General features: G+C 37.4%; 1 protein-coding gene across 10 annotated transcripts in view; it reads left to right on the top strand.

Annotated features, from left to right (window-relative positions):
- Positions 1-25,655, top strand: part of THOC2 (THO complex subunit 2) — a 111,751-nt gene that overhangs the window by 34,449 nt on the left and 51,647 nt on the right. For 9 of the 10 annotated variants that reach the window (XR_007148835.1, XR_007148836.1, XR_007148837.1 and 6 more), the window contains exons 8-12: positions 5,555-5,721; positions 16,440-16,532; positions 19,434-19,589; positions 20,183-20,355; positions 21,819-22,014. Coding sequence is in view for 7 of the 10 variants with exons in the window: in XM_047843135.1 (XP_047699091.1) it covers positions 5,555-5,721; positions 16,440-16,532; positions 19,434-19,589; positions 20,183-20,355; positions 21,819-22,014 (785 nt within the window). In the remaining 3 variants the exon portion in view is untranslated. Of the gene's footprint in view, positions 1-3,971; positions 4,090-5,554; positions 5,722-16,439; positions 16,533-19,433; positions 19,590-20,182; positions 20,356-21,818; positions 22,015-25,655 lie in introns of those variants that run through there. The other variant, XM_047843136.1, reaches the window with a different exon arrangement.

Genomic DNA, 25,655 nt, shown 5'->3' with positions numbered 1-25,655 from the left:
GTGGTCCAGGATCTGTTTGGCCTAGACTCTAACCCTTTCCTTCTCACCCAAAAGCAGAACCCTCTTCACCAAGCCTTGGGACCTTTGTTTGTTGTCTTGTGTCCAAGGCTGTAGATTTTGCTGGGGGTGGGGAAGCCTGGGGTGGGGGCCTCTGCACCTTCAGTCCCACAAGTCCTCTTGGTTACTTGGCAAGTGACCAGAGGGCCATTAAAAACCAAGTAAGACTCCAGGCCAAATGATTCTTGGGCAATTGTGGGACATTTAACCTCTTTGACTAATTTTTGAGTGTACTTTAGTGTACTAAGTATATACGTACTTAGTATTTTATTGGACCAATAAAATAATTGTATTGGACCAACTACAAGTGTTTGATTGGACCAATCTGGATATAAGGGCCATTCAGCCTAGAGGCATCTTATCTTTGTGTCAGCTCTCTGTGTCCCTTTGAAAGGGAAGCCAGTTGACTGCTTCCTTTACCTATGTTTTTGCTTTACTGAAGTTTCTTTACTATTATGCTAATTACAAAGAAGTTGTTTTTTCCACTGTGACAAAGAAGACGGCAGTTGCTGTTCTCAAGCATACTGTTTTTTTTTTTTAAACATACTTTTTTTTTTTTCTTACAATTATACTTTTGTTAGGTACGTTTCTCTGCATCTTGGTTCTCTAGTTCTTTCCTTCAGATGTGCAGTTTTTTGCAAATACTACTACTTTTTAGAAATAGTCCAGCATAGGTTTTTATTAGCTTGTTTTAGTCCGTTTGGACTGCTATAACAAATTACCACAGACTGGGTGGCTTCTGAACAACAAAAATGTATTTCTCCCAGCTCTGGCGGCTGGAAATCCAAGATCAGGGTGCCAGCATGGTTGGGTTCTTGGTGAAGGCCTCCTCCAGGTTGCAGACTGCTGACTTCTTGCTGCATCCTCACATGGTACAAGAGGTAGGGGACTTCTCTTTTTTAAGGGCATTACTCTCATTGATGAGAGCTCTGCTCTCATGACCTAATCACCTCTCAAAGACCTCATCTCCCAAATACCATCATATTGGGGATTAGAATTTCCACATATGAATTTGGGAGGTGGGGCACAAGCATTCAGACCTGGCCTGTTTCTGAAGTCATTATAGATGCCAGATCATGTCCTTCTGTTCACAGCATGGTTTTTCTCTGTCTCATAAGGTCGTTTCTGTTCAGAACATGATGATTGAAGCTATCTTTCTATCTTCTTGTCTGAAATGTACAGGCTGGACATCTCTCCCAGTCTTGTTTACAATATTACCTTGGGATTTTTTTTTTTTTCTGTCAGTAATCTCAATTTGGCCCACTGCTAAAACAGGCATTGTCAGTTTAATCAATATTTTTCTTTTACTCTAGTTGCAATCACTTGCTCTAATATACTAGTCATCTTGTTTATCTTTCGGGGGAAACTTGAGTTACTTTTCAGTGCATTGCTTCAAAGGCCTGTCATCCAAAAGGTGTGAACTCTTTTAGGCCTTTTATTGATCTCCATATCACAAGCACCTGGCACATAGCAGGTAGTTATTTAATGTTTATTTAAATGAAGGAGTGAGTACATTCCAGATCTGTCACTTATTTTTCTACTTGCTCCTTTCCAGTATGGTTCCGTTTGTTCCTTGAAAGCCATAAAGGCATTATATGTGTGTATATATCCCTAATGTAGCTCGTGATCGAGGTAGGGAGCTAGGCTTCTGCTCTCTTTCAAGAGCACATGACTGTTGATGCTTGGGCTAGACAAAAAAGCCTTTCTAAGATGGTTGAGCACAAGAGTGCCTATGTTCTACCACAGCTGCCATTAGAAAAAAAAATTATTTTGGACATTCTAAGCTTACTGATTATTACTAGAATCTTATTCTATATGAAATAGCTTAACTGTTACTTAGCAAATCTTTAAGGCTTTAAAGATCATTTTCTAAATCCTGGGTTTGGTTACTTGTAACATCTTATGGAGCAAAAGTCATTCTAATTGGTTGGACTAACTTATGACACCTGAGACACTTAATAGAAAACTCAAAAATCAGTTTTTCTTTTGTGAAAGATGCAAAGGTTGATATCTGTATAAATAGAAGTACATAGCTTTTCTTTTAGATTACTACCTTAAATTGCACCTAGAAAGAAATTGGTAGCTCACAGTGCAGGTCACTGATAGAATAGCCTTGATGCAGTAATACTGTTAAAAAAGACATGAGGGTGGTTCACACTAGCATGCTGAAGGTCTCAACTTTTGCAATGTTAATGAAACAAAACATTTCTATGTAACATGTTGCTGTTCTAGTCCTTATTTCACAGGTTTTGTGTATGTAGCTTAAGAGGTAATTATAAACCCACAATTTTATCAAAATTATATTTAATATATCTTTTTTTCATCTCTGATAGAGTATTTTTATTTAGTGATTGGATTTTATATTTAGTAAGTTAAGAGCAGTTATAAAGCTGGAGAATTTGCTAGGTCTTGCTTTCATAATCTTTATTGTCAGTGTTAGAGCAGGTTGGAGGCATTTTTTTTTTCAGCTCTATTCAGGCATATTTGACATAAATAAACTGCATATTTCAGGCATACAATTTGAGTTATAATGTATGTATACATCTGTGAAAACATCACTGCAATCTAGATAATGCACATTTCTGCCACCTCCTGCCCCCCCACCCCCCAATTTTGTCTTGCACCTTTGTATTTCATCCTCCTTCACTGTGTTTCCTCTTCTCCAGGTAACCACTGATCTGTTTTCTGTCACTGTAGATTAGTTTGCGTTTTCTAGAATTCTTTTATAAATGGAATCATACAGTGAGTATTCTTTTTTGGTCTGGCTTATTTTATGCAGCATAATTATTTTGTGATTCATCCATGTTGTTGCTTGTATTATTAGTTCTTATTATTGCTAAGTAATTATTCCCCCTTACATACTACAGTTATACTGAACTACAGTTTGTCCATTTATATGTTGATACACTTGAGAGTGTACTATTACAAATAAAGCTGCTATCAGTTCATACAGTCTTTGTATGAACATAGACATTTATTTCTCTTGGGTATATACCTAGGAATGAGATGGCTGGGTCATAGGGTAGTTACCAGTTTAACTTTTGAGGGACCTGGTAGTTTTACAAAGTAGGTGTACCATTTTACATTTTATATTTCCACCAGCTGCTTTTAAAAATTCCATTTGCTAGGTGCCTGGGTGGCTCAGTAGGTTGAGTGTCTGACTCTTGATTTCGGCTTGGGTCATGATACCAGGGTTGTGGGATCAAGCCTTGTGTTGGGCTCCATGCTGAGCATAGAGCCTGCTTAAGATTCTCTACCTCTCTTGCTCTGCCCCTCTTCTCCAAATGCTCGCTCTTGCTATCTCTCTCTCTCTCAAATTATAAAAAAAAAATTCCATTTGGTATTTTGGAGTCACTTTTACATTCGTAAGCCATACCTTTTGGGGGTATAGGGAGAGGCAAAAATATTTAGAAGTTTTCTTCTCAGACCTTCAGGTAAATATTTCTTTGGAGAATTTATGAGAATCTGGAGCTCTTTTCAGTAAGACATGATCCTTTGTTAGTCTTTTTTCCCCTTAGTATGAGAAATAGAAGAATATGTTTTCTTTGGATTTTATAAAAAAAAAAAACAACAATAAAACGAAACACTTTTTATATTTGGAGAGTTTGGTTTCGTAAGTGATTGCTAAGATGCTATGAATCATATATTAGTTTTATAGTATTAAAGATAAGTGTGGAGTTAATAGAAGTAACTCAAACTCTCTTATAAAATAGGTTATATAAGAATTTTCTTTGAAAAAATCTCTTAACTCATGTATAACACACTGTGTTCAGAACTAACATTTCCAAGTTCAACAGTTGTTTTTTTTCCTTCCTCCAGCATTAGAAGAAATCAGTATTTATTTGCTTGCCCCAATGAAGTGGCTAGCTTGCATTTAGGAGCTACGTCTAATGAAACATGTAATTTAAAATTCTAGAATTCCATTCAGCTTGATGTACAAGGCCTGTGGGAATTGATATACATTGAGGGAAGAACAGATTGATATCTCATGCTCACTCTGGGTCATAGGCATTCATTTTATTGAGAGGAATGGTGGGTATAATCTGCTGTATTGTTTAAATTTATTTGTCTCTTTGGGGCACCTGGGTAGCTCAGTCGGTTGAGCATCCGACTTCGGCTCAGGTCATGATCTCACAGTTCGTGGGTTAGAGCCCGGCATCAGGCTCTGTGCTGACATCTCGGAGCCTGGAGCCTGCTTCGGATTCTGTCTTGTCTGTCTCTGTCTCTGCCCCTTCCCCGCTCGTGCTCTTCTCTCTCTGTCTCTCAATAAATGTTAAAAAAAATTTTTTTTTAATTTATTTGTCTCTTTTTTGTTGTGTGTAAATGTTTGCATTGTCATAAATTAAGTACACATATGATATGACTGCACTATAATGTAATTTTGGTAACAAGTGAAGCCGAATGCAAGTGAAATTAATAATGTATCAAGAATAGGATGGCTGAGGGGCGCCTGGGTGGTTCAGTTGGTTGGGTGTCCGACTTCGGCTCAGGTCATGATCTCGAGGTCTGTGAGTTCGAGCACCGCGTCGGGCTCTGTGCTGACAGCTCGGAGCCCGGAGCCTGCTTCAGATTCTGTGTCTCCCCCTCTCTCTGCCCCTCCCCCGCTCAAGCTCTGTCTCTGTCTCAAAAATAAATAAACATTAAAAATTAAAAAAAAAAAAGAATAGGGTGGCTGATAGGAATGTCTTTTAAATCTGTGTCCATCGGCCCTTGTTAGCTTACCCTAAGAGATTAGCAAGGATAAGTAGCCATCGGCATCTATTCAGTGCTTGTTTTGCTTTCCTTGGCTACCTACATTGTCTGTTTTCGTCCTCTCTTTGCTTGTGTTATCTATACTCTTTTGTTATGTCCCCAACCCCTTGGTATTCTCTCATGTCTTCAGTATCAGTAGTATACCTGTTTTTTCTTTAGAATGCTGCCAGAAACCACAGATATAAATCAGTGGTATAGTTATATTTTGTAGTTTTGTTGTATATGTAAGATGAACTAAGAAATGATTCTAAAAATGATATTCTACATATATGAACCTGAGCTTTTAACTATTTACCAACATTCCAGGTGCTTCTGCATAAAACATTAAAGAAAAACCTTTAGTTGCCTAACTTGTAAATACGTTGATTGTCATATTATCCTGAGAATTAAAAATGTGGATCTTTTTCACTAGCCTGAGTAATCAAGAACTGAGACAGTGTGGTATAGAAGAAAGTTTACTTAGTGTCACAGGTCCTGGGCTCCAGCCCCAGTTCTTTTATTAACCCACTTTGTAATCCTGGGCAAGTCCTATTTCTCATCTGTAAAATGTGGGCAGTGGACTTGATCATCTTAAAAATTATAAAGATTTTCCTCTGGTGCAGGGGAAGCAAACTTATAAAAGAAGTTGTTCTTAAAAACATTTTGTCTTTTTATGTAAGTTGTCCCTGAAAGCTAATGGCTTTATTAGAAATGATGTATAATCACATAATCACTTTTGAATTTGTGTATATCTCATCTGTTGCAGGATGCTTTAATCTGGATCCCAATAGAGTTTTGGATGTCATTTTAGAAGTGTTTGAATGCAGGCCAGAACATGATGACTTCTTTATATCTTTATTAGAATCTTACATGAGTATGTGTGAACCGCAAACACTGTGTCATATTCTTGGGTTCAAATTCAAGTTTTACCAGGTAAAAAAAACGTGTGTGTGTGTGTGTGTGTGTGTGTGCGCGTGCGCGTGTACACAGATATATGTATATATAGAGAGAGATTAATCTCATGGTTTTATATTTGCAACTTAACATTTGTAAATTGGTTTTAGCTCAGCCATTCTAGCAGAGGTGGTAGATAAATGGATAACTAACAATGCCTTGTGCTAAGTACTATATTAGTAGTATGATTGGTGTGATGTGAAAGCCTAGAGGAAAGCATGATAAATTTTTGCTTTGGGGGAGATGGAACCAGAGAAGACTTTATAGGTATAACCCTTTTTAAACCTGGTCCTTGAAAGATGAATAGGAGTTTGTTGAAGTTGTCTGTTAAGAAGTAACAAATAGTGTGAGTGAAGATGTGGCAGTATGAACGTATATGACAGATTGAAGAAATGATACATAGTCTGATGTGGCTGGATTGTAATATGCAGGGAGAGAAAAGAAGAAACAGGAAGTAAAGTTGGAAAGGTAGGCACACTTTAGATTGTCAAGGGTTTAGAATTCTGTTGTATAGACAATGACCATGGGAATTTTTTAATGCATGTTTTACATCATTTTTCACCTAAACCACTGTAATAGTTATCTAGCAAGTCTGTGCCTCTGATTATTTCTCTTTAAGTCTTTCTTTCATGTTATTACTACTGTTACGTTCTAAAAGAGATTGAATTGACACACTGCTCAAAAACCTTTGTCTGTAGGATAAAATTCAAACTTCTAAATGTGGCAGAAAAGGCTCTTCGCAATCTGGCCCTATTCTATCTTTCCAGCCTTATCTTTAGTGTTTCCCCCCCTCCCCCTCAAATCTGATATTCTAGTCATATTAAATTACTAGCCATTTCCTGAACTTAGGTATAGATGTTGCTATGTATAGACACTTATTTACATGCAGTTCCTTATAACTAGAAAACTATTCTTATCCATCTCACCTGTCTTTTCTTCATCTTGAGGACTCCTATTTATTCTTTACGATCAAGTGCTACTTGCTCTGTAAAGTCTTGGCTGGCACTTCACCCATGCGGAATTAGTTATTTCTTAATCTCTTCTCCTAGAACTTGACACAGATTTCTAGCACTTAGCAGGTTATATTAACATAAACTATATCTGTGTCCTTTGCCAGACTGTGAGCCATTTAGGGCAGGGTCTTTCTTTTACTAATTTCTCTGGATTAATTGACTGCTTAGCCTACAATAAATGCTCACTAATTGTAAATGAGTGATCTGTGTTTTTAGTAAGCTAGTGCTCACGATAGCATGGAAGATTTTAACACAATAAGGCCTTTATTGTCCTTTTGGTATAGCTTTGCTAATTTGTCTACCTGCCTATGATATTCAGTCAAGAAATACTCATTTATGGGGTGTTTATGATGTGCTGTTGCTTTGCTAGACAATGATGATACTCTGGTAAAGAGTATCTATTCCTGTCGTCTGGAGCTCAAATTCACATTTCTTTTAGGATTCTCAAAAGATAACACCACTTAATGCCTCTGCTTATCTTGCATTTTCTATTCTCTGGGATGCTCCAGAAGAGAAATCAGATCAGAACTTCATGAAACATTTTGATACCAAACAAGACACATGGCAGGGTTTCTAGGCTGGAGTACTTCACGTTTGTCCAAAAACTAGTGATGGCAGCTTTTCCTGTTCCTACCAGCAGCCAAGGAGTCCACTCTTAGTACAGGGAAAGAGAAGTTGAAGTATTCATCACATCTTAAGATGTGCTGTGATTGCTTTGGGTTTGAGAACATGAAGCCAACTGCTGAAGCGATAGGATAGCTAAAATTTAACTTGGGCATAATTAATTAGAACATAGGCTAGGGCTTAGGAGACTGTAGGTTTCAGAACATACTACAGTGAATAATGATGACCTACTGCATAACCTCAAGTATTATTAGTTGAATGTGAGTTTTAGAATTTAAAGATCTTTATATGAAAATGTTCCTCGTAACGATAACACTTTTCAGCTGAATTAAAATATTGGGGTTGACAGTGTTGGAATAATCTTTTTTTTAAAATAGATTTTCTGATATAAGAAATACCTAATCAGGAGACATTTGATTTAGAAGTAACCTGTTATTGGAAAGAGTAACCCTTGTGTTGGCTCTGTGTAACACCATTCTTTTGTTTCTGTTGCCTGAGCTATCTTGTGCAAATCTGCAGTCTTAAGGACCACTGAGGATAGAGGAAGAAATGTCAAAGATATTAGATAAATTGTGGTCTGGGAGGTAAAGTAAGGACAGCCATGAAAATGAAGAACTGCTTAGGGGATGTAACCCTGGGAATTGGTATATATGGTCACCCTTGTGTATTGGTCCCTTGCCTGACCCCGTCCTCCCCTCTTCCTTTCACTGCCTGAAAATGTTTACTCCCCTTGCCCACAACCTGTATTTTCAACCAGTTGGGAATTATTTGGATTAATAGGCTTCTTCCCCCCCCCCCCCCCCCCCCCCCCCCCCCCCCCTTAATGCTAGGACTTCTAGACAGAGCTAATTATTATCTGCTGTGAAGTCTGTGAGAGTGATTTTATTCTAGTTCCAGCCTGGGATCAGCTATACTGGATGTTTTGACTTGGAAGGATGGTAGGGGATGTAAGCAGTTTTAGAGCACATTTTGGAAAATTTGGCAGGCACATCTGCTTGATGCCCATAACAGGGATGGCTGTAATAGAGGGCTTAAGGATAGCGTGAAGATCAGCGTAAAGGTCAGAAAGAAAGGTGTCCTAGAAAGTGTGAGGGTACCAAAAGATAAACTTGGCTGGAGTTGTCTTGCCACAGGAAAGAGGAAGGAGATGATGACTCTCACCCATACCAAGGCCCTTGATTTCTGGATTCAGAACATGGCAATAGTAGTAATAGTGGTGTCATGGTTAGGTACTATTATAACCTAAATCCACTCACTTAAGAAATGTTAATCAACGGGGCTGGTTCATTCGGTGGAGCATGAGACTCTTGATCTTGGGGTTGTGAGTTTGAGCCCCACGTTGGGTATAGATATTACTTAAAAAAAATAAAATCTTAAAAAAAAAGAAATATTGATCTAGCACTTTTTATGTGCCAGGCAATAATGTTCTAGGTGCTGGGACTACATTTGGAAACAAATAGAAATTCTTGCCTTCATGACGCTTATGTTCAAGGTAAACTATGGTATGTTAGAAGGTGATCAGTGAGATGGGACAAAAAAAAATGTAGAGCAGGATAAGGAAGAGTGGGAGTGCCAGAGTGGTAGGTTGCAACTTTACATAGAAGAGTGAGAGTATGTACCTCATTGAAAAGGTACATTTAAGCAAAGAAACAAAGGATGGGAGGTGTAAACAGATATTTGGGGAAGAGCCTCTAGGGAAAGAGAACAGCCAGTGCAAAGGCCGTAAGGTGTGAGCATGCCTGATGTGCTGGAGAACAGCAAGGAGACCAGTGTGGCTGGATCCGACTGATTGAGTGGGAGTGTGGTAGGAGATGAGGTCAAAGATGAGAGACCACATCACATAGGGCTAGTGCCACAAGGGTTTTGACTTTGATGCTGTGAAGCTCTTAGAAGATTTTGAGTAGGAGAGTGATGTGACCTGACTTAATTTTTTCATTTTGTTTCTCTTTTATGTTTTTACTTTATTATGAACATTTCAAACATATAGAAAAGAGTGAATAGTGTAATGAATACCCATAATCCCATCACCTAGAAGTAAGTTTATTAACATGTTATACTTTTTTTGGAAATAATTTATATTACAGATACCATGAACGTTTACTCCTAAATACGTGAATTTGTACTTTTTAAAAGTAAAGACTTTTTCTATATAACCGTGATACCAGTTTCATATCTAACTAGACTGTTACTATATAATAAACTCAGACCATATCCAGATTTCCCATATTGTCTCCCAAATAATTTTACAACTGTTTTGTTCAAACAATGATCCAATCAGAGGCCATGCATTGTATTTGATTGTTAGGATTCTTCAGTCTCTTTTAATCTAGACTAGTGTGTCCCCCCCACCCACCTTCCTTCCTTTAATGGCATTAACTTGTTGGGACCATTACCGTGGAAGACTCCGTTAGTCTTCCAAGCATTAGATATATCTGATTGCTTTTCCATGGTTGGTTTAATTTGTTCTTTGTTCCTTGTTTGTCATGTGTACTTAGAGTTAGGTCTAAGAGCTTGACTGTGTTCAGGTAAAATATTTAATGGCAAAAGGCTTCATAGGTTGTGTTGTATGTTTCATACCATAACGTCTCATACCTGCCTGATTTTTAATGTTCCGATAAGTTGATGACAGTCTAATTCCTTTATTCAACAATGACATTTCCCCTCATGTTAATAGGAAGTTATCTGTAGGTTGATACTTTGGCACCATGTGAATATCCAGTTTTTCATTAACCTTACATTAAGTGGCTTAGAATACATGGATGATCTTTTCCTGAATCAGTTATTTTCTTAGGGGTTCCAAATTACTGACTTACTAATGTTACCGTGTCTTCTGCATTTATTAGCTATTATTCGTCTGTAAAGAAGAATTGTTCCTTCTCAACTTGGCTTGCTTGTTGTCCTGAAATACAGTTCTACTGGAAAGGCAGGACAAATGCTTCATTCTCTACCCCCATGCCCCATTAATTACTAGCTTTCAGAGTAAAGAGTTTCTTTAGTGGCTGCCTCTAATGGTGACATGAGTGGTATGTGTGTATGTGCGAGAGAGAAAGATAAGAGAGACAAAAGACACTGTGTACATGTGTGGTTTGACTTAGGTTTTCAAAGAAGCAATATGGTTATGGTAACAGTTGGAAGTTAATGAGCTTCTGAATATATTTTGAAGGGTAGAGCCAGTAGTATTTGTTGATTGATTAGATACACAATGTTCTAAAGTAGAGTTAAGGCTATTTCCAACTTTTTTTTGGACTGAGCAGTAAAAAGCATGGTGTCATCATCAACTGAGGTAGAGTAAATTTCGGGTGGAATGGGTTTGGCGTATTGGGGGTAGGAATCAGGAATTGAGTTTTGCATATGTAAAATTTGAGATGTCTTAGATATCCAAGTGAGATGTTGAGTAAATAACTGGATGTATAAATCTGGTATTCAGGAGAGAGGACTGCATTAGAAATAGAAATGTAGGTGTCAAAAGCATGTAGATGATCTTTAAAGTTGTGATACTAGATGAAATCATCAAGAGTTGGGTATAGGAACACAAGAAGAGAACCCAGGGCCCAGCCTTGGCACTCCAATGTTAAAGGGCCTAGGAAAAGAGGGGCAATCAGCAAAGGAGATATAGAAGGAATGTACAAGATAAGAGGAAAACAAAGAGAATGTAGCATATTGGAAGCTAAGTGGAAGAAGGAACAATGACCTCTGTTAAATGCCTCATCTTAAATGACTAAAATTTGGTCATTGGATTTATCATCAGGGAGGGCAAAGCTAGCCATTTTGGTAAAGTTGGGGTGGTGGTAAAGAATAGGGAGAGTGGAATTGGAGATAGTGAGAATAGACAACTCTATAAGGAGTTGTTACAGAGAGGCACAAAGGTAGCTGGCAGAGGAAGTGAGCTCAAGAGAGAAGATGTTTTGAAGATGGGGGAGAGAACATATTTTTATGCTAATGGGAATGATTGAGTAGAAAGGAGGAAAACTGGTGATATAGGAGAGAGAGGACAGAATTATTGGAGTAATGTTCTTGAGTAGGATAGAAGAGTTTATGGTATAAATGGATGGATTGACTTTAAATGGGAGCATAGAGAGTTCATCTAGAATAACGGTTGGAAAGGCAGCACATGTAGGTATAGCTGTTGGTAGGTGGATAGATGTGATGGTGGAAGTTTGTAGAAATTTTAACGATTGTTCCAGTTTTCTTGCTGAAATTGAAAACAAGGTCATCAGATGAAAGGATGAGAGAGGAGGTATTGAAGGTTAGGAGAGAATGTAGAAAACAGTTTATATAGGAGGGTAGGAAAGTGAATGGATGAGAGAAATAGGGTATGATTGTCCGGCAGCATTAAGGATCCATTTGAGGGTGGATATGTGAAATTGACATTTTGAGGGGGGTTGTAGTTATTGGTAATATTAAAGTTTAGGATATGGAGTGAATGGCTGAGATGGGGAATAGGAGAAGATCTTTGAAAGAAAGGAGCTCAGGGTGCCAAGAGGCCAGCATGATGGAAGTATTATTTACATATATGTGAAAACCTCTAAAAAATTAAAGGAATAGAGTCAGACAGAGTGACAGTGAATCAGAAGCTATAAGATCATTGCTAAGTGAAGGGCTGTGACCCACGAGTACATAGATGGCAACAGTAGGACCTGACTGAAAACAGCAGAGCTCTGTCCCTCAATAAAAGCAACTAATGAACTGGCAAAAACTGTCAATAAACTTTTAACAGAATTCTGGAATTTAGTAAAAATAACTTACAGCAACTGAAGAAAGGCTTAGTGAAGAAAGAAGCTGCTGTTTTGGGCTAAGAGAGCACTGTTATGTTATAAATTGCCTGCCTACTGTCCCTCAATGATGGCCATGAAGATAGAAGCCTGCACTCCTAGCGTAGATTGGTAATGCCAGAGGACACAAAAAATTGTGAGTTGCGACCTCTCTGGCTTTTCTCTGAAGGACTGGTGTAAGGGCCTGTTTTGTTTGGCTTGACTAGGAACATATCCAGAGCTGGGGTGGCTTTTGCCAAAAGGATTTGAAGGCACAGCTACTAGCTTTTGCGGCCTGGAACAAGAGACAGCAGTGAGAGAAGCAATACAGAGACTGAAAGCCTGGGAAGAAAGAAGTTGGATAAGGAGATAGCATGTGCCAGGGAATTGGAACAAAAGGCCATGCTTATGTCCAGAACTGGATAAGTAATTAGAAAAGGGCTGAAAAGATCCTAAGCTTTTTCCTCTGGCTGGCATTCAGGCTCTGTGCAAGCAGGAAGTGAAGACTAGGAATTGTAAATGGCTTGCCCAAGTGTTGAGGCATGCCTGAACACAGAGCCAGTATGCAAAGACTGGGAGAGTGTTTTTTCTCTTTCTTTTTTCTTTTTTTCCGGGCTTCAGGCCCTTAAGAAAACTCAAAACAGTAGCTGACCACTAAGCTAACAACAGATTTCAGTGGCCACACACGACAATAATATAGACTTTATAAGTCGTCACTAAATAAGAAAACAACAGTAACCCACATTAAGCATCAACAAACCCCAGAGATGGGGCATAATTTGATTTTCAGAGTTGTCACATAATAGTCAAAATATCCAGTTTTCAAAAAGAGATAACGAGGTATGCAGTGAAATAAAGTATGGCTCATTCACAAGGAAAAAAATAAACAGAAACTATCCCTGAGCAAGCCCAGGAGATGGAATTACTAGGTAAATAATTTAAATCATCAGTCCTAAATATGTTTATGATCTATAGGAAACCATAGGCCAAGAGCTAAAGGAAACCAGACAGAATATCAGTAAAGAAATAGAAATTATAAAAAAGGAACCAAACAAATTCTGGAGTAAAAAAGTAAGATAACTGAAATGAAAAATTCACTAGAGAGGTACAACAGCAGGTTTGAGACGGCTGAAGAAACAACAAGCCAACTTGATGAGCCAATTGAGGTTATCCGGTATGAGGAGCAGAAAGAGAAAAGAATGAAGAAAAATGAACAGTCTAAGAGACTAGAAGACACCATCCAGTACCATTATGTGTATTGGAGTCCCAGAAGCAGAGAGAAAAGGGACAGAAAGCATGTTTGAATAAATAATGGTTGAAAATTTCCCAAATGTGATGAAAGATGTGAATCTACACATTGAAGAAGCTCCACAAACACTAAGCAGGATCAACTCAAAGAGATCCACACCAAGACACATTATGCTCAGATTGTTGAAAGACAAAGATAATTTTGAAAGCAGCAAAACAGATATGACCCCTTGCATACAAAAGATCCTCAATAGGGTTAACAGTTGGTTTTTCTTCAGAAGGCATTGGGTGGCATATATAAAGTGCTGAAAGAACAAAACTGTCAGTAAAGAGTTCTGTATCCAGCAAAACTACCCTTCAGAAATGAGAGATTATGACATTCTAAGATAAACAAAAGCTGGGGGAGTTTGTCACTAGTAGACCTGCCCTACAAGAAATGATGAGAGTCCTTCAGGCTGAAATGAAAGGATACTAGACAGTAATTTGAAGCTATATGAAGAAATAAAGAATATTGGTAAAGGTAACTACATAGGTAAACAAAAAAGCCAAAATTACCAATATTATTGTAGTTTTTGGTTTGTAGCTCCTCCTTTTTTCTCATGATTTAAAAGACAAAGGAATAAAAACAATTATAAATCTAATTGGAACATAATATAACAATATAAAAGGGGGAAGGATTGAGATGTATAGGTACAGAGTTTTTGTATACTATTTAAGCTAAGTTGGTATTAGTTCAAAGTACATTGTTAGAAGTTTAAAATATTAATTGCAGTATCCACTAGGAAAATAACTAAAAAACAAAGGAAAGAAGGGAATCAAAAAAGTACACTACAGGGAAAAAATCAAACACAAAAGAAGGCAGTAATGGAAGAAATGAGGAACAAAAAATGATATATGTAGAAAACAAATAGCAAAATGGCAGAAGTCCTTCCTTGTCAGTAATTACTTTAAGTGTAAATGGATTAAAATTTAGTAAATGGATTAAAATTTGTAATTAAAAGGCAGTTTGGCAGAATGTAGAAAACATTCAGCTATATGCTTATCGTAAGACTCACTTTAAGATCAAAGATAGAAATGTGTTCAAAGTGGAAGTATGAAAATAGATATCCTATGTAAATAGTATCCAGGAGAGAGCTGGGGTGGCAATTCTAATATCGGGCAAGATAGACAAAAATTTTTACCGTAGACAGCAAAGGACATTATATATTGATAAAAGGGTCAACCCATTAAGATGATAAAACAGTTATAAACACATGTGCACCAAATAGAGCCTCAAAATACATGAAGCATACACTAACAGAATTGAAGGGAGAAATAGTTCTACAATAATTGTTAGAGATTTCCATACCCCTTCTCATTAATGCATAGAACACCTAGACAAAAGGAAACAGGACTTGAACAGCCACTATAAACCAATTAGACTTAACAGACACACACAGAAAACTACCTAGCAACAACAGATTACATATTTTTCTCTAGTTTACTCAGGACTTTCTCCAGGATAGACCCTATCGTAGACCACAAAACACTTTTCAGTAAATATAAAACATTGAAATCATACAAAATATTTTCTTTGACCACACTGGAATGAGACTAGATCACAGCAGTAGTGAGGGAGAATGACTGGAAGTTCAGAGCTGAGTGGGCTTTAGGGGAGGGTGGAGGGAGAATAAATACTCTGAAAACAACTATAAAAGAGCAAAGATGACTCATACCCCACCTGTAGGCCTAGTAGTGTGAGGGTCTGGGGAAAATAGCCACCACTTGACTGGGTTACAGTGAGAGTAGTGTTCCTGTAGAGTGCTAGGGTCTGCTCGAGCAAGATGGTGAAGGGAACAGAGGAGAGGTTCAGGATATATAGGGGGTTTTGCTGAGGATGGATTATGAATTCCAGAGGATTCCATGGAAGTTTTTCAAGAATGCAGAAAGGTGGGTTAGGACAGGACAGGGATTGTGCAGAGCAATATGAGGATTAGAGTATGGGAGTTGATGTTTGGTCTGGGAGTCAGGGGCTTCTTGTGAACTCATTAAAACGGAGATAATGGGAATAATGAGAGTGTTCCTGGTGGATCCAAGTCAGATAATAAGCTTTTGTGGGTTTGCTCTGAATCCCTGACCATTTGTTTTTATGGGAAAATGTTTTGATACTAAATAATCATTTATGTATTTAGAATTAAACTTGTTAAGTTGAAGATGTACCTGTCTTAAATAGAGTGAACAAAGACTTCTTTATATGATATCCATTAGTTTGGTTAGCTTCCTTTGTTATGTCCATAACACCTATCGCAATTGTGGGGAGCCTCACAAAGAACTTGTTTTCAGCGCTGAGTAGAAGCAGAACATAATGTATTGTCACTGTTTGCTTTTTATTTGCATTTTGCCGTTTAGTAATTGCCAGTTGTCCTGGCTTCAGTCTTCCATTCATCTGACCCCGAGCAGTTTAAAAATTCGGAGAAAGTCTTTTTGTTTCTGTGTAGGGTCCACAGGGCCGGCTTGGTTGGAATTGACCATTCTGTATTTTAAAATGTTGATTTATCCATGTGTAATAAGTATAGAGACCTGTTTGGAAGGGGAAATCAATTGACAAGCAGATACACTTAGCACAAAACCGCAGAAATAAAAGAAGGGGGAGAAAAGTATAAAGCAGACACAGATAGTTTGGCACTTCCAAATTTGTCATTCTTGTCTGTCTGCATCTCCACTGAGAACTACTTGGAAAAGTGAGTTAAGAAAACACATAAAAACTGAAACCAAAAGTAATTATTATGCAGGGTAAAATATCACTTATTCTCTTTAATTTTCAGATTTTAAAAAAATATTTGCATGTACTGTGAAGTGTGTCCATTTTTGAAACCTTTCTTTGTGTTCATCAGAAGATGAAAAGGGCTGTTTCCCTAATTATCTTTGTCCTCAGTTCAGATGTTATGTATGATCAGGAAGAGCAGTGAAGCTTATTGTTGATCTAGAGTTATTTGATGTAATTGTTCTTAGTTATTGGTAGGTAAAGAATATGATTTTAGTTGTACTTTATGCACTAAATAGAAACTTTTTTTTTTTCAAGGAACCAAATGGAGAGACTCCTTCATCTTTATACAGAGTTGCAGCAGTCCTTCTACAATTTAATCTTATTGATTTAGATGATCTTTATGTACATGTAAGTCAAGTGGGCTGCTAAGGATATTTGGCTGTCTATCCCAGGGGTGGGAAGAGGAGTAGGCAGCCATATAGTACTTCAAGATTGGTCCTAGGCTCTCCGGTTCTAATTTTGGAAGCCCTAATGCATTATTGCTTTGTGTTTACTTTATGAAGTGAATGAATGTAATTCTTTGACAAACTGTGGAAATTAAGTACCTTTTGTCACAGAGTTTGAGGTTGGCTATGAAATTAAAGCTGTTAATGTCAGCAAGGTGTATCTCATTGAGAGGAAGCCAAGTCCTAATCAATGTGGTTTTAGACTTTTCTGTTATACACAAATTGTCACAAATATGGGATTACCTAAGATACTTTTTCCTTCTTCCCAAAATGTTAATTGTAGGCATTCAAGATGAATGGGCAACTGTATATTTAAAAAACAAACAAACAGTAATTGCCATTTAAAACCATTTAAAAACCATCAAAACCATTTAAAATGGTTTTCTTACGTTTTTAATGTTTTTAATGGTAATAAATGACTGGTATTGTGCTTCTGTTGCTGGACCCAGGATCTGGAAGGGTGTGTATGTTAATGTGATTGATGACCTTCAGTTTAGCAGCAGTTTAGCCTGTCAATTTGAAAAAACTAGGTTTGTAGTATAGAAATTCCTGTTTATTTGGTTATATAGTAGGATATCTATGGACTTAACTCTGTCCAAAGCTGACAACATCGTCATTGTCTTTGAAATCATTTTCTGACTTCCTTGTCTGTCATGTACTATAGTTACAGACTAAAACTTAGTCTCTACCTTGGAAGCAGTCATAGTCTAGCAATGGAGAAGACATTTTGCATTATATAGTAACTACTATATTGGAGGTACTCACAAAGTGCTGTGGGGGCTCAGTATAGATAGTAACCATGTCTGTTTGGGGGCATTTTGGAAGGCTTTTCCAGACTAGTGATGTTGAACTGGGATGTTGGTAGATGACACGGTGTTGGCCTGGCTTTAAAGGCGGGAAGCTTTGTAGGTAGAATTAACTGAATATAAAGGCAGGAGTATTGAAGGGCTTCATTATTATCTTAGGGGAACATCAGGAAGCTCCGAGTACTTGGAGCCTCGCTCGGGTAGTTTATGGGGAGGTGGATGAAGATGGAGAAGAGTAGGTTGGGGCTACACTTTCCAGGGCCTTTTAAGAGCCATAGTAAGGAGTTCGGATTTTTTCTTGTTGGGAGTAGAGAGCCCTTCAAGATTTAAAGTAGAAAAGTGATGTACAAACTGTGAACATGGAAAATTTGTCAGTAAAAGGGGAATTCAAAGACAGGTATGAGTCTATAGGCAAGTATAGACTGGTAGGACAAATGGAAATATGATAGATGGTGATAGATTTATTACTGAAATGTTTGAGTTTGACAATAAATGCAAGTGGCCTAAGTGTTCCTGTTAAGGTGTCAAAGATTTTGAGATGGGATTAAAAACCAGTTTATTGTTTATTTTTCATGAGACTTCTAAAACCTAAGGACAGATAAAGGTTGAAAGTAGAAGGGTGGGAAAAATATACCAGGGAAATTATTGCTGTTACAGACAAAATAAACTTTTTGGCAAAAAGAGATAGTCACTTCATAATTAATAAAGTTGTGTTCTCTAGGAAGATAAAACAGTTGTAACTTTGTATGCACTTAATTGCATATTCTCAAAATACACAAAACTAGAAATTGAGAGTACTGTAAGAAACTTACAGGGGTGCCTGGCTGGCTCAGTCAGTAGAGCATGTGACTCTTGATCTCGGGGTTGTGAGTTTGAGCCCCACATTGGGTGTAGAGATTGCTTAAAAAAATAAAATGTTGAAGAAAAAGAAACTTACAGTTCATTATAATGGGATATTTTTAGAGACAGTTGTATTAATCTAGGTAAAAGATGAGGACCTACAGCAGGTACATAAGTAAAGCAATAAAAATGGGTTTGATGGCCAGTGGAGAGCAGAAAGAATGAGAAAAAGTCTTGCTTACCTTCTTGCATCAGTCCTTAGTGACTTTTCTCCCATTTTTGACTAATGGGGATGAAGTCTGCAATATGTAGCTTAATCTTTCACTATGTTTCTTTTCATTGTTTACTGATTATTTACTTCGCATTAGACTTAGTTACTGAAATATATTATGCATTTCTGAGGGCAGGAACACTGAGTGCTTAGAAGAAACTAGTAAATAACGATTTGTTGGCTGTATTTTTCTGTGTCTGGGTTTTTTATCTATTTTATGAAATATCTACATTAACCATCTTCCATGTGTGCAAGATGGCTGTACTAGAGATAACGTGATCCTTTTTCATAATGGAGAGTTGACTGTACACATGCTGCTTTCTCTTTTGTAATAAACTAGAAACTAGTTTGTGACTTAAGTCAAATAGTAGGTATTAGGAAATGAAAAGTGAGATGTCAAGTTGTTCATAATTTTTCTACTTGAGATTTTTCATCTAGAGGAAATAAATTTACCCCTTCATATAATTCAGTAGCTAACCTCTCCCAAATTGGATCCTTATGAAGTACTTTTTAAATATGGAGTTTGGCCTTTAAAGGGGAACTCTGATATTTTTCATGGAACAGGCATACATTTTCTTGGGTACGTTAATAAATTGAATGGTAAGCATCACTGTTGTATTATTGTATTAATTTAGGACCTCTAACAGAAAGAAGACAAAAGAACTTCGAACTGCTACTTGATTTTAAAAGGTGTACAAAATTCAGGTACTTAACTTTGTTAGATTATAAGAAAATAATTGAGAGAAGCTTATTTTGAAAGCAAACCATGGCCATTAATAGGCTAGGCCTTATTTACAGTTTTATCAATTCAGGGAAGATAGTGTTTGCTTTTTATATGTGCAAACAGTATTAGCTATTTTATGAAACATTAATGAACCATTTTTAGCTTCTTCCAGCTGATAATTGCATTATGGATGAACACAAACGAGAAATTGTAGAAGCTAAGCAAATTGTTAGAAAACTTACGATGGTTGTATTGTCTTCTGAAAAAATCGACGAGCGAGAGAAAGAAAAGGAAAAAGAAGAGGAGAAAGTAGAGAAGGTATATAGTTCATTTTTATAAGATTAACATTGTCCTCTGGATTTAGAATTTGAAATTTAACTTGTAATAGTTCATCAACTTATGGGAGAATAATTTATTAACTTTAAATGTAGTGAAATCTGGTTTTTGGAATACTAATTTGCAAAGGTGGTTTTAGTTTTAATCTTATTGGCATCTTCCCAAAAGAGGCCGCTATGTTTTTCTTACACAAATTTCAAAGTGTATTCTAAGTAAAATATATGACTATATTTGTGCTCTGTGTATTAATGTCTCTCAAGTCCTAAGGGGATTCTCAAATATGAATGAATTCTAGTTTCCTGTGGCACAATAAAGCATTAAATAGAACTTGATTTAATTCCAGGTCTATAAACTCTCATGCTGGGTCTGCTAAATCAAAGAGCAAATCCTGTTGTTTTTTTCAATAGCTAAAAAAAACTTTGATTTTACTTTCAGGAAAATACTGCGTTTTCCATGGTGGCAGCCATTGTTGACATACAATATTGTCGTGTTTAGCTCAGTTTTTTAAATTAAAAAATGCCGAGATTTATTGGTGCCTATATTCTGAGGATCTTCACTATAATGTTCATTTTTAGCCGCCTGACAACCAAAAACTTGGTTTGTTGGAAGCCTTGTTGAAGATTGGTGATTGGCAGCATGCACAGAACATTATGGATCAGATGCCTCCATACTATGCAGCTTCACATAAGCTAATAGCCCTTGCTATTTGCAAGCTCATTCACATAACTATAGAGCCTCTCTACCGAAGGTATGTTACTATATGCTTTTCTAATCATTGAGGTAGAAATAGCTTATGACTACAAAAAAATCTGCATGTTTATCTTGTCTCCTCAAACAAGCAAGTACTTCTGTATGTTTTATTAGAAGGTAAGAACCATTCAGAGCGTATCAGTCTTATACGTATTAATCAGTGACTTGTCTCCTAATGTCTAGACCAGGTGGTGCAGAATGCGTGCTGCAATGCAGTCTAAAAATTGTAGCTTAGATGTCTAGGTTGGGTGTGCTCCATTGAGAGTGAAAACACCATTCTTCTGTTCTTGACTTTTCCTCCTCTCTTGGGGGTGGGCAGAGAATTCCTAAGGTTTTTACTTAGTGTAATTTCCCTCTGTCCTGGGTTGAGTGGCTCTGAGTGAGGACATTGCCTCTCTGCTTGCCTTACCTCTCCTGGCATATAGGCTGCTGTTCTGAAAATTGCTAGTGCAGCCTTTCTCATCCTCCCTAGTTACTGTGTCCATCCACCCGTCCTCTAGCCCTCAGCCTGCTTGCAGGTTACTTAGGAGCAGTACTGGCAGCAGCTCTGGCTTCAGCCCCACAGATCAGAGCCTGTGTCCAAGGCCCCAGTCTTGTGACTCGTGCGTAGCTGCCGGCTGCTGCCTTCAGTGCCACTGGGGCTGTGGACCTTGAAGGCTTCTTCTCAAAGAGTGACCCCTGTGACTCCACAGCGGGACACCTGCTCAGCAGGTGAGAACTCTGGGCATGCTGTCCTTTTTAGTGTGACACCTTCTTTCATTATGCTGCTCACCTTCCCTACACCACCCACCTCATACTCAGTCTAAGTAGGGGAACCCAGACTGAGAAATGTTTATTTACTTGAACCACTGTTGTTATATCCATATTTTTCTGTTTTATCTTCCAGTGTCTCTGAGGTCCATCTCTTGTTCCCCATTCCCATATCCAAATTCCTGATACTGGCCAAGTTTAAGAACAAATTCATACAGTGTATGTTAAATGTTACTTGAAATCTGCGTTTCTCTGATTTCCTTATGCAGTTCATTGGAAACATTCTCTAAGCTCTGGCTTTTTTAAAAAAAATTTTTTTTCGACGTTTTTTATTTATTTTTGGGACAGAGAGAGACAGAGCATGAATGGGGGAGGGGCAGAGAGAGAGGGAGACACAGAATCGGAAACAGGCTCCAGGCTCCGAGCCATCAGCCCAGAGCCTGACGCGGGGCTCGAACTCACGGACCGCGAGATCGTGACCTGGCTGAAGTCGGACGTTTAACCGACTGCGCCACCCAGGCGCCCCTAAGCTCTGGCTTTTTCCAAATGAGTATTGTTTTTGTCTTTTTCTACCCAATAAATTATCTGTATTAATGAAGTTAGGCACAAGTGATATGTAGAAAGCAAATTTGAGCAAGAAAAGCTTTACTTACTGGTAACTTAAAGTGGGGTATTACATAGTATACATATAAATTTTGCTTCTTTTTATAGAGTTGGCGTTCCTAAAGGTGCTAAAGGCTCACCTGTTAATGCTTTGCAAAATAAGAGAGCACCAAAACAAGCAGAGAGCTTTGAAGATTTGAGGAGAGATGTCTTCAATATGTTCTGTTACCTTGGTCCTCACCTTTCTCACGACCCCATTTTATTTGCAAAAGTGGTGCGCATAGGCAAGTCATTTATGAAAGAGGTTAGTAAGATTTTTTTTTCTTCCAAGCAGAAAACTGAATTTTGGAGTGAAGGTGTTCTGTGTATATTTGTGTTATGTGTATCACTAGGAATAAAAAGAAAGTGAACTTAATTTAAGAAAAGTGTATTTTGAGTAAGGTTTGGGGAAAAGTCCATCATGTCCTAACCACACACACATGCGCGCGCGCGCGCGCGCACACACACACGCACACACGCACACACACACACACGTGCGCGCGCGTTAATCTAGGTAGAATATTAGTCAAGTCCCCTGCATAGGAAAATATACTTTGGACAAGTGATTGCTGTTTGAATCCCCTTTTCTTCTGATTTATTTTCTTGGCTGCAGTTTTGAACATTGTCATTATTTGTATGAAGTCAGACTGTTGAGGAGCCATTCTTTTCTAGTAAACTTTGTGTTGAAATAAAATGTACAGAACATAACACAAGTCATAATTGTACACCTCAATGACTTTTTTCCCCAAACCAAACAGCCAGGTATCCCCAACCCGGATGAAAAAATAGAACAATACCAGTACTCCAGAGTTTCCTTTGTACTCCCTTCTAGTCAGTACCCTAAGGGTAACCATTTTTGCTATTTTTAAATTTTAAAATCAGCTTTGAGTTATAATTTACATACAATTTACTTCACCAATTGGAAGTGTACAATTTGATGAGTGTTGACAAATGAACACAGTTGTGTGTCCACTACCACAATCACAGAGAATATTTTCATCACCCCAGAAAGTTCCCTCTTGCCCCCTTGCCTTCAATTCTGTCCCTTTGTTACTGGTTCCTGGCAACTACTGATAAGCTTTCTGTCACTATAGTTTTGATTTTTCTAGAGCTTCATATAGATGGAATTGTATAGAATGTACTCTTTTCTGTCTGGTTTCTTTCACTGAATGCTTTTGAGATTCGTGCAAGTTGTTGCACGTGGCAGTAGCTTTATTGCTGAGCAGTATTATACAGACATACCAGAGTTTATGCATTCACCAGTTGGTGGGCATTTGGGTTGTTTCTAGTTGGGGGCTATTGTAAATAAAGCTGCTATGAATATTCCTGTACAAGTCTTTTTTTGGGGGGGGGGCGTATGTTCTTGTTTCCCCAGGAATGGGATTGCTGGGCCATATGGGTAAGTGTATGTTTAACTTTTTGCCAAACTGTTCCAACATGTCTGTATCATTTTGCATTCCTGTATATGACATCCAATAGCTCCACATCCTCATCAGTACTTGTTATTGTCACTCTTAAATTTTAGTCATTTTAATGGGTGTGTGGTGGTACTGTTGTGCTTTTAATTTGTTTCCCTGATGATTGGAAATGTTGAGCATCTTTTCATGTTCTTATTTGCCATTTGTAATCATCATATATCAAATTGTCTATTCAGATCTCTTACCCATTTTTAATTGGGTTGTCTTTTATTATTTCTTTGATTTGCCTTTTCATTATGTTAAATGTCTTTGGAAGAGCAAAATTTTAAATTTTGATTAATTCTAATTTAGTAGTACTTTTCTTTTATGGTTTCCTCTTTGTGTTCTAAGAGATCTTTGCCTAACTTAAAATCTTGAAGCAGAAAAGAATACATAATTTATTTTCAATTGTAAAACAAGGCTATCAAAAGGATTTGCAAATTGTTACAAGCACAAATACAGTTTTCTCCAGTGTTTGGTGATTGCATCTAATTTTAATTTTTGACAACAGTAACTGTATACAAAATTTATCAGCTGTTGTATATTAATCCCTTGACACCTGAAATACTTGATTTGGCTTTTACTGCTTAGCTGGTAGATTTTTTTTTTTTAATGCTCACAGTTATACAGTGTGTAAAGGTACTAAAGCAATCTGCTAAGTAGTTTATTACTATACAAATCATTTATTGTATAACATGTATAGAAAGGAAGTATAATGATGTTTCACTATCTTAATCCTTATAGTCTGAAAGGGATGAGTTATGTTAACTAGTGCCTGTTCAGAAAAACAAAAGGGTCCTGTCTTTCCTAATGCCTCATATTGGGAAGCATATGAGGTCAATTTGTCCCGTTACTGCTGATGTTAGTATTGATCACTTGGTTAAGGTGATGGGCTACCAGGTTTCTCTAGGGTACAATTATTCTTTCTCCTTTGTTGTTAATATGCATCTTGGTGGGGAGATACTTTGAGACTCTGTCAACAGCCTCTTTCTCATCTTACCTTCACCCACTAATGCTATTCTCTTTAACTGAACATCTTAATGTTCAGATCTCTTGTTCTGAAATTCTTTCTTTGTCTACAAGTATTATAAACCTGTGAGCAGGAGACCAAACAACTGACTTGTGGAAGTTTATAGTAGACAGACATATGCATAAATGTATACAATGTTACCAAGATGTGCAGGTGCTAGAGTGGTCACCCTTCCCCTCTGCCATCTCCACTGCAGCTCTCCTGTACTTCTGTTCTGTCACAGTTGTGCCTGGTGCCTGCCCTTAACTCCAGTCTCTATTTTTGCAAAGGAAGAAGGGCAGAAAGGAAGAGGAAAAATGTTTATTTTGATCACAGTGTGGGAAGAAATCTGTCTTCTCTCATTGCTAAGGTTGTGGTAGGGAAAGTGAATCTTTCCAATGATCTGAGTTAGAATTTTGGTTTATTTTTACCCATAAAAATATTTCACTATAACAAATCATTTGTCCTGTGTTTTCAAGTTTAAAAGGCTTTTGTTGCCTAGCTAAGAATTTAACTAAGGGTTACAAGATTGTTCCTAGAGGGCAGATGCGACCTTGGTTCCAAGTAAACTTCTTTAACAGTTCTCTTATTTATAAGCTTGAGGGTTGCTTGTATATATGAATAATGCATATTTTAAAAATATAGGTTATATACTTTTACCAGCTGTCATTTAGCAGAATAGTCTTCTAGCCTACAGTTATTTGTAATAATTTATCTCTGTGTATTTCTTAAATTTGAGGTACATCACATTAGGACCATCTAGTACAATGATCTTCAAACTTTAGCATATATTAGAATCACCTGGAAGTCATCTTAAAACACATTGTTGGGTCCCATCCTCAGAATTTCTGATGCAGTAGGTCTCGGGTGGAACCTACTGAAGAGAATTTGCATTTCTAACAAGTTATTTCAGCTTTAAAAGAGGGGGTAGCCCTAAAGAAGATTTCTGTATGAATGGACAGACACATTTTGCTATCTTTAATTTTAATTGCAGAGCATAGCTTTAATGTGGCTCACCTGACATATTTCAATGTTTTTTGATAGTAGAGTCCCTTGGTGCTTTTTTTTTTTTGCATCCAGCTGATGTTAATGGATTAAGTTTTTTATGACATTGATAGCTAATATTGAGCTCTTATTCTGTGCCAGGCCCTATACCCTTTATGCTTTAAGTTAAGTAAATTATCCTAGGTCACATAATTATTAACATGGGGCAGGGCTGAGATCTCAATCCAGGCAATTTGGATTCAGAGGCCAAGCTCAAAATCTCCACACTCTCCTGCCTATACAAATACACTGTGTCTGAAATTAAAGAAATGGTAGGTTATCTAAATTTTCTAGTTCTTGAAATTCCTTGCTATTTTAAATCAGATCTTTGTTAGTGGTATTTTGTTATTTTGTTGATCTCTGAAATCTCTGTGTTTATGTCAGTCTGTGTATCTC

This window comes from Prionailurus viverrinus, chromosome X (assembly GCF_022837055.1).
Source record: "Prionailurus viverrinus isolate Anna chromosome X, UM_Priviv_1.0, whole genome shotgun sequence".
In the NCBI taxonomy this organism is placed as follows: domain Eukaryota; kingdom Metazoa; phylum Chordata; class Mammalia; order Carnivora; family Felidae; genus Prionailurus; species Prionailurus viverrinus.
This window is presented reverse-complemented; position numbering and strand designations above follow the sequence as displayed.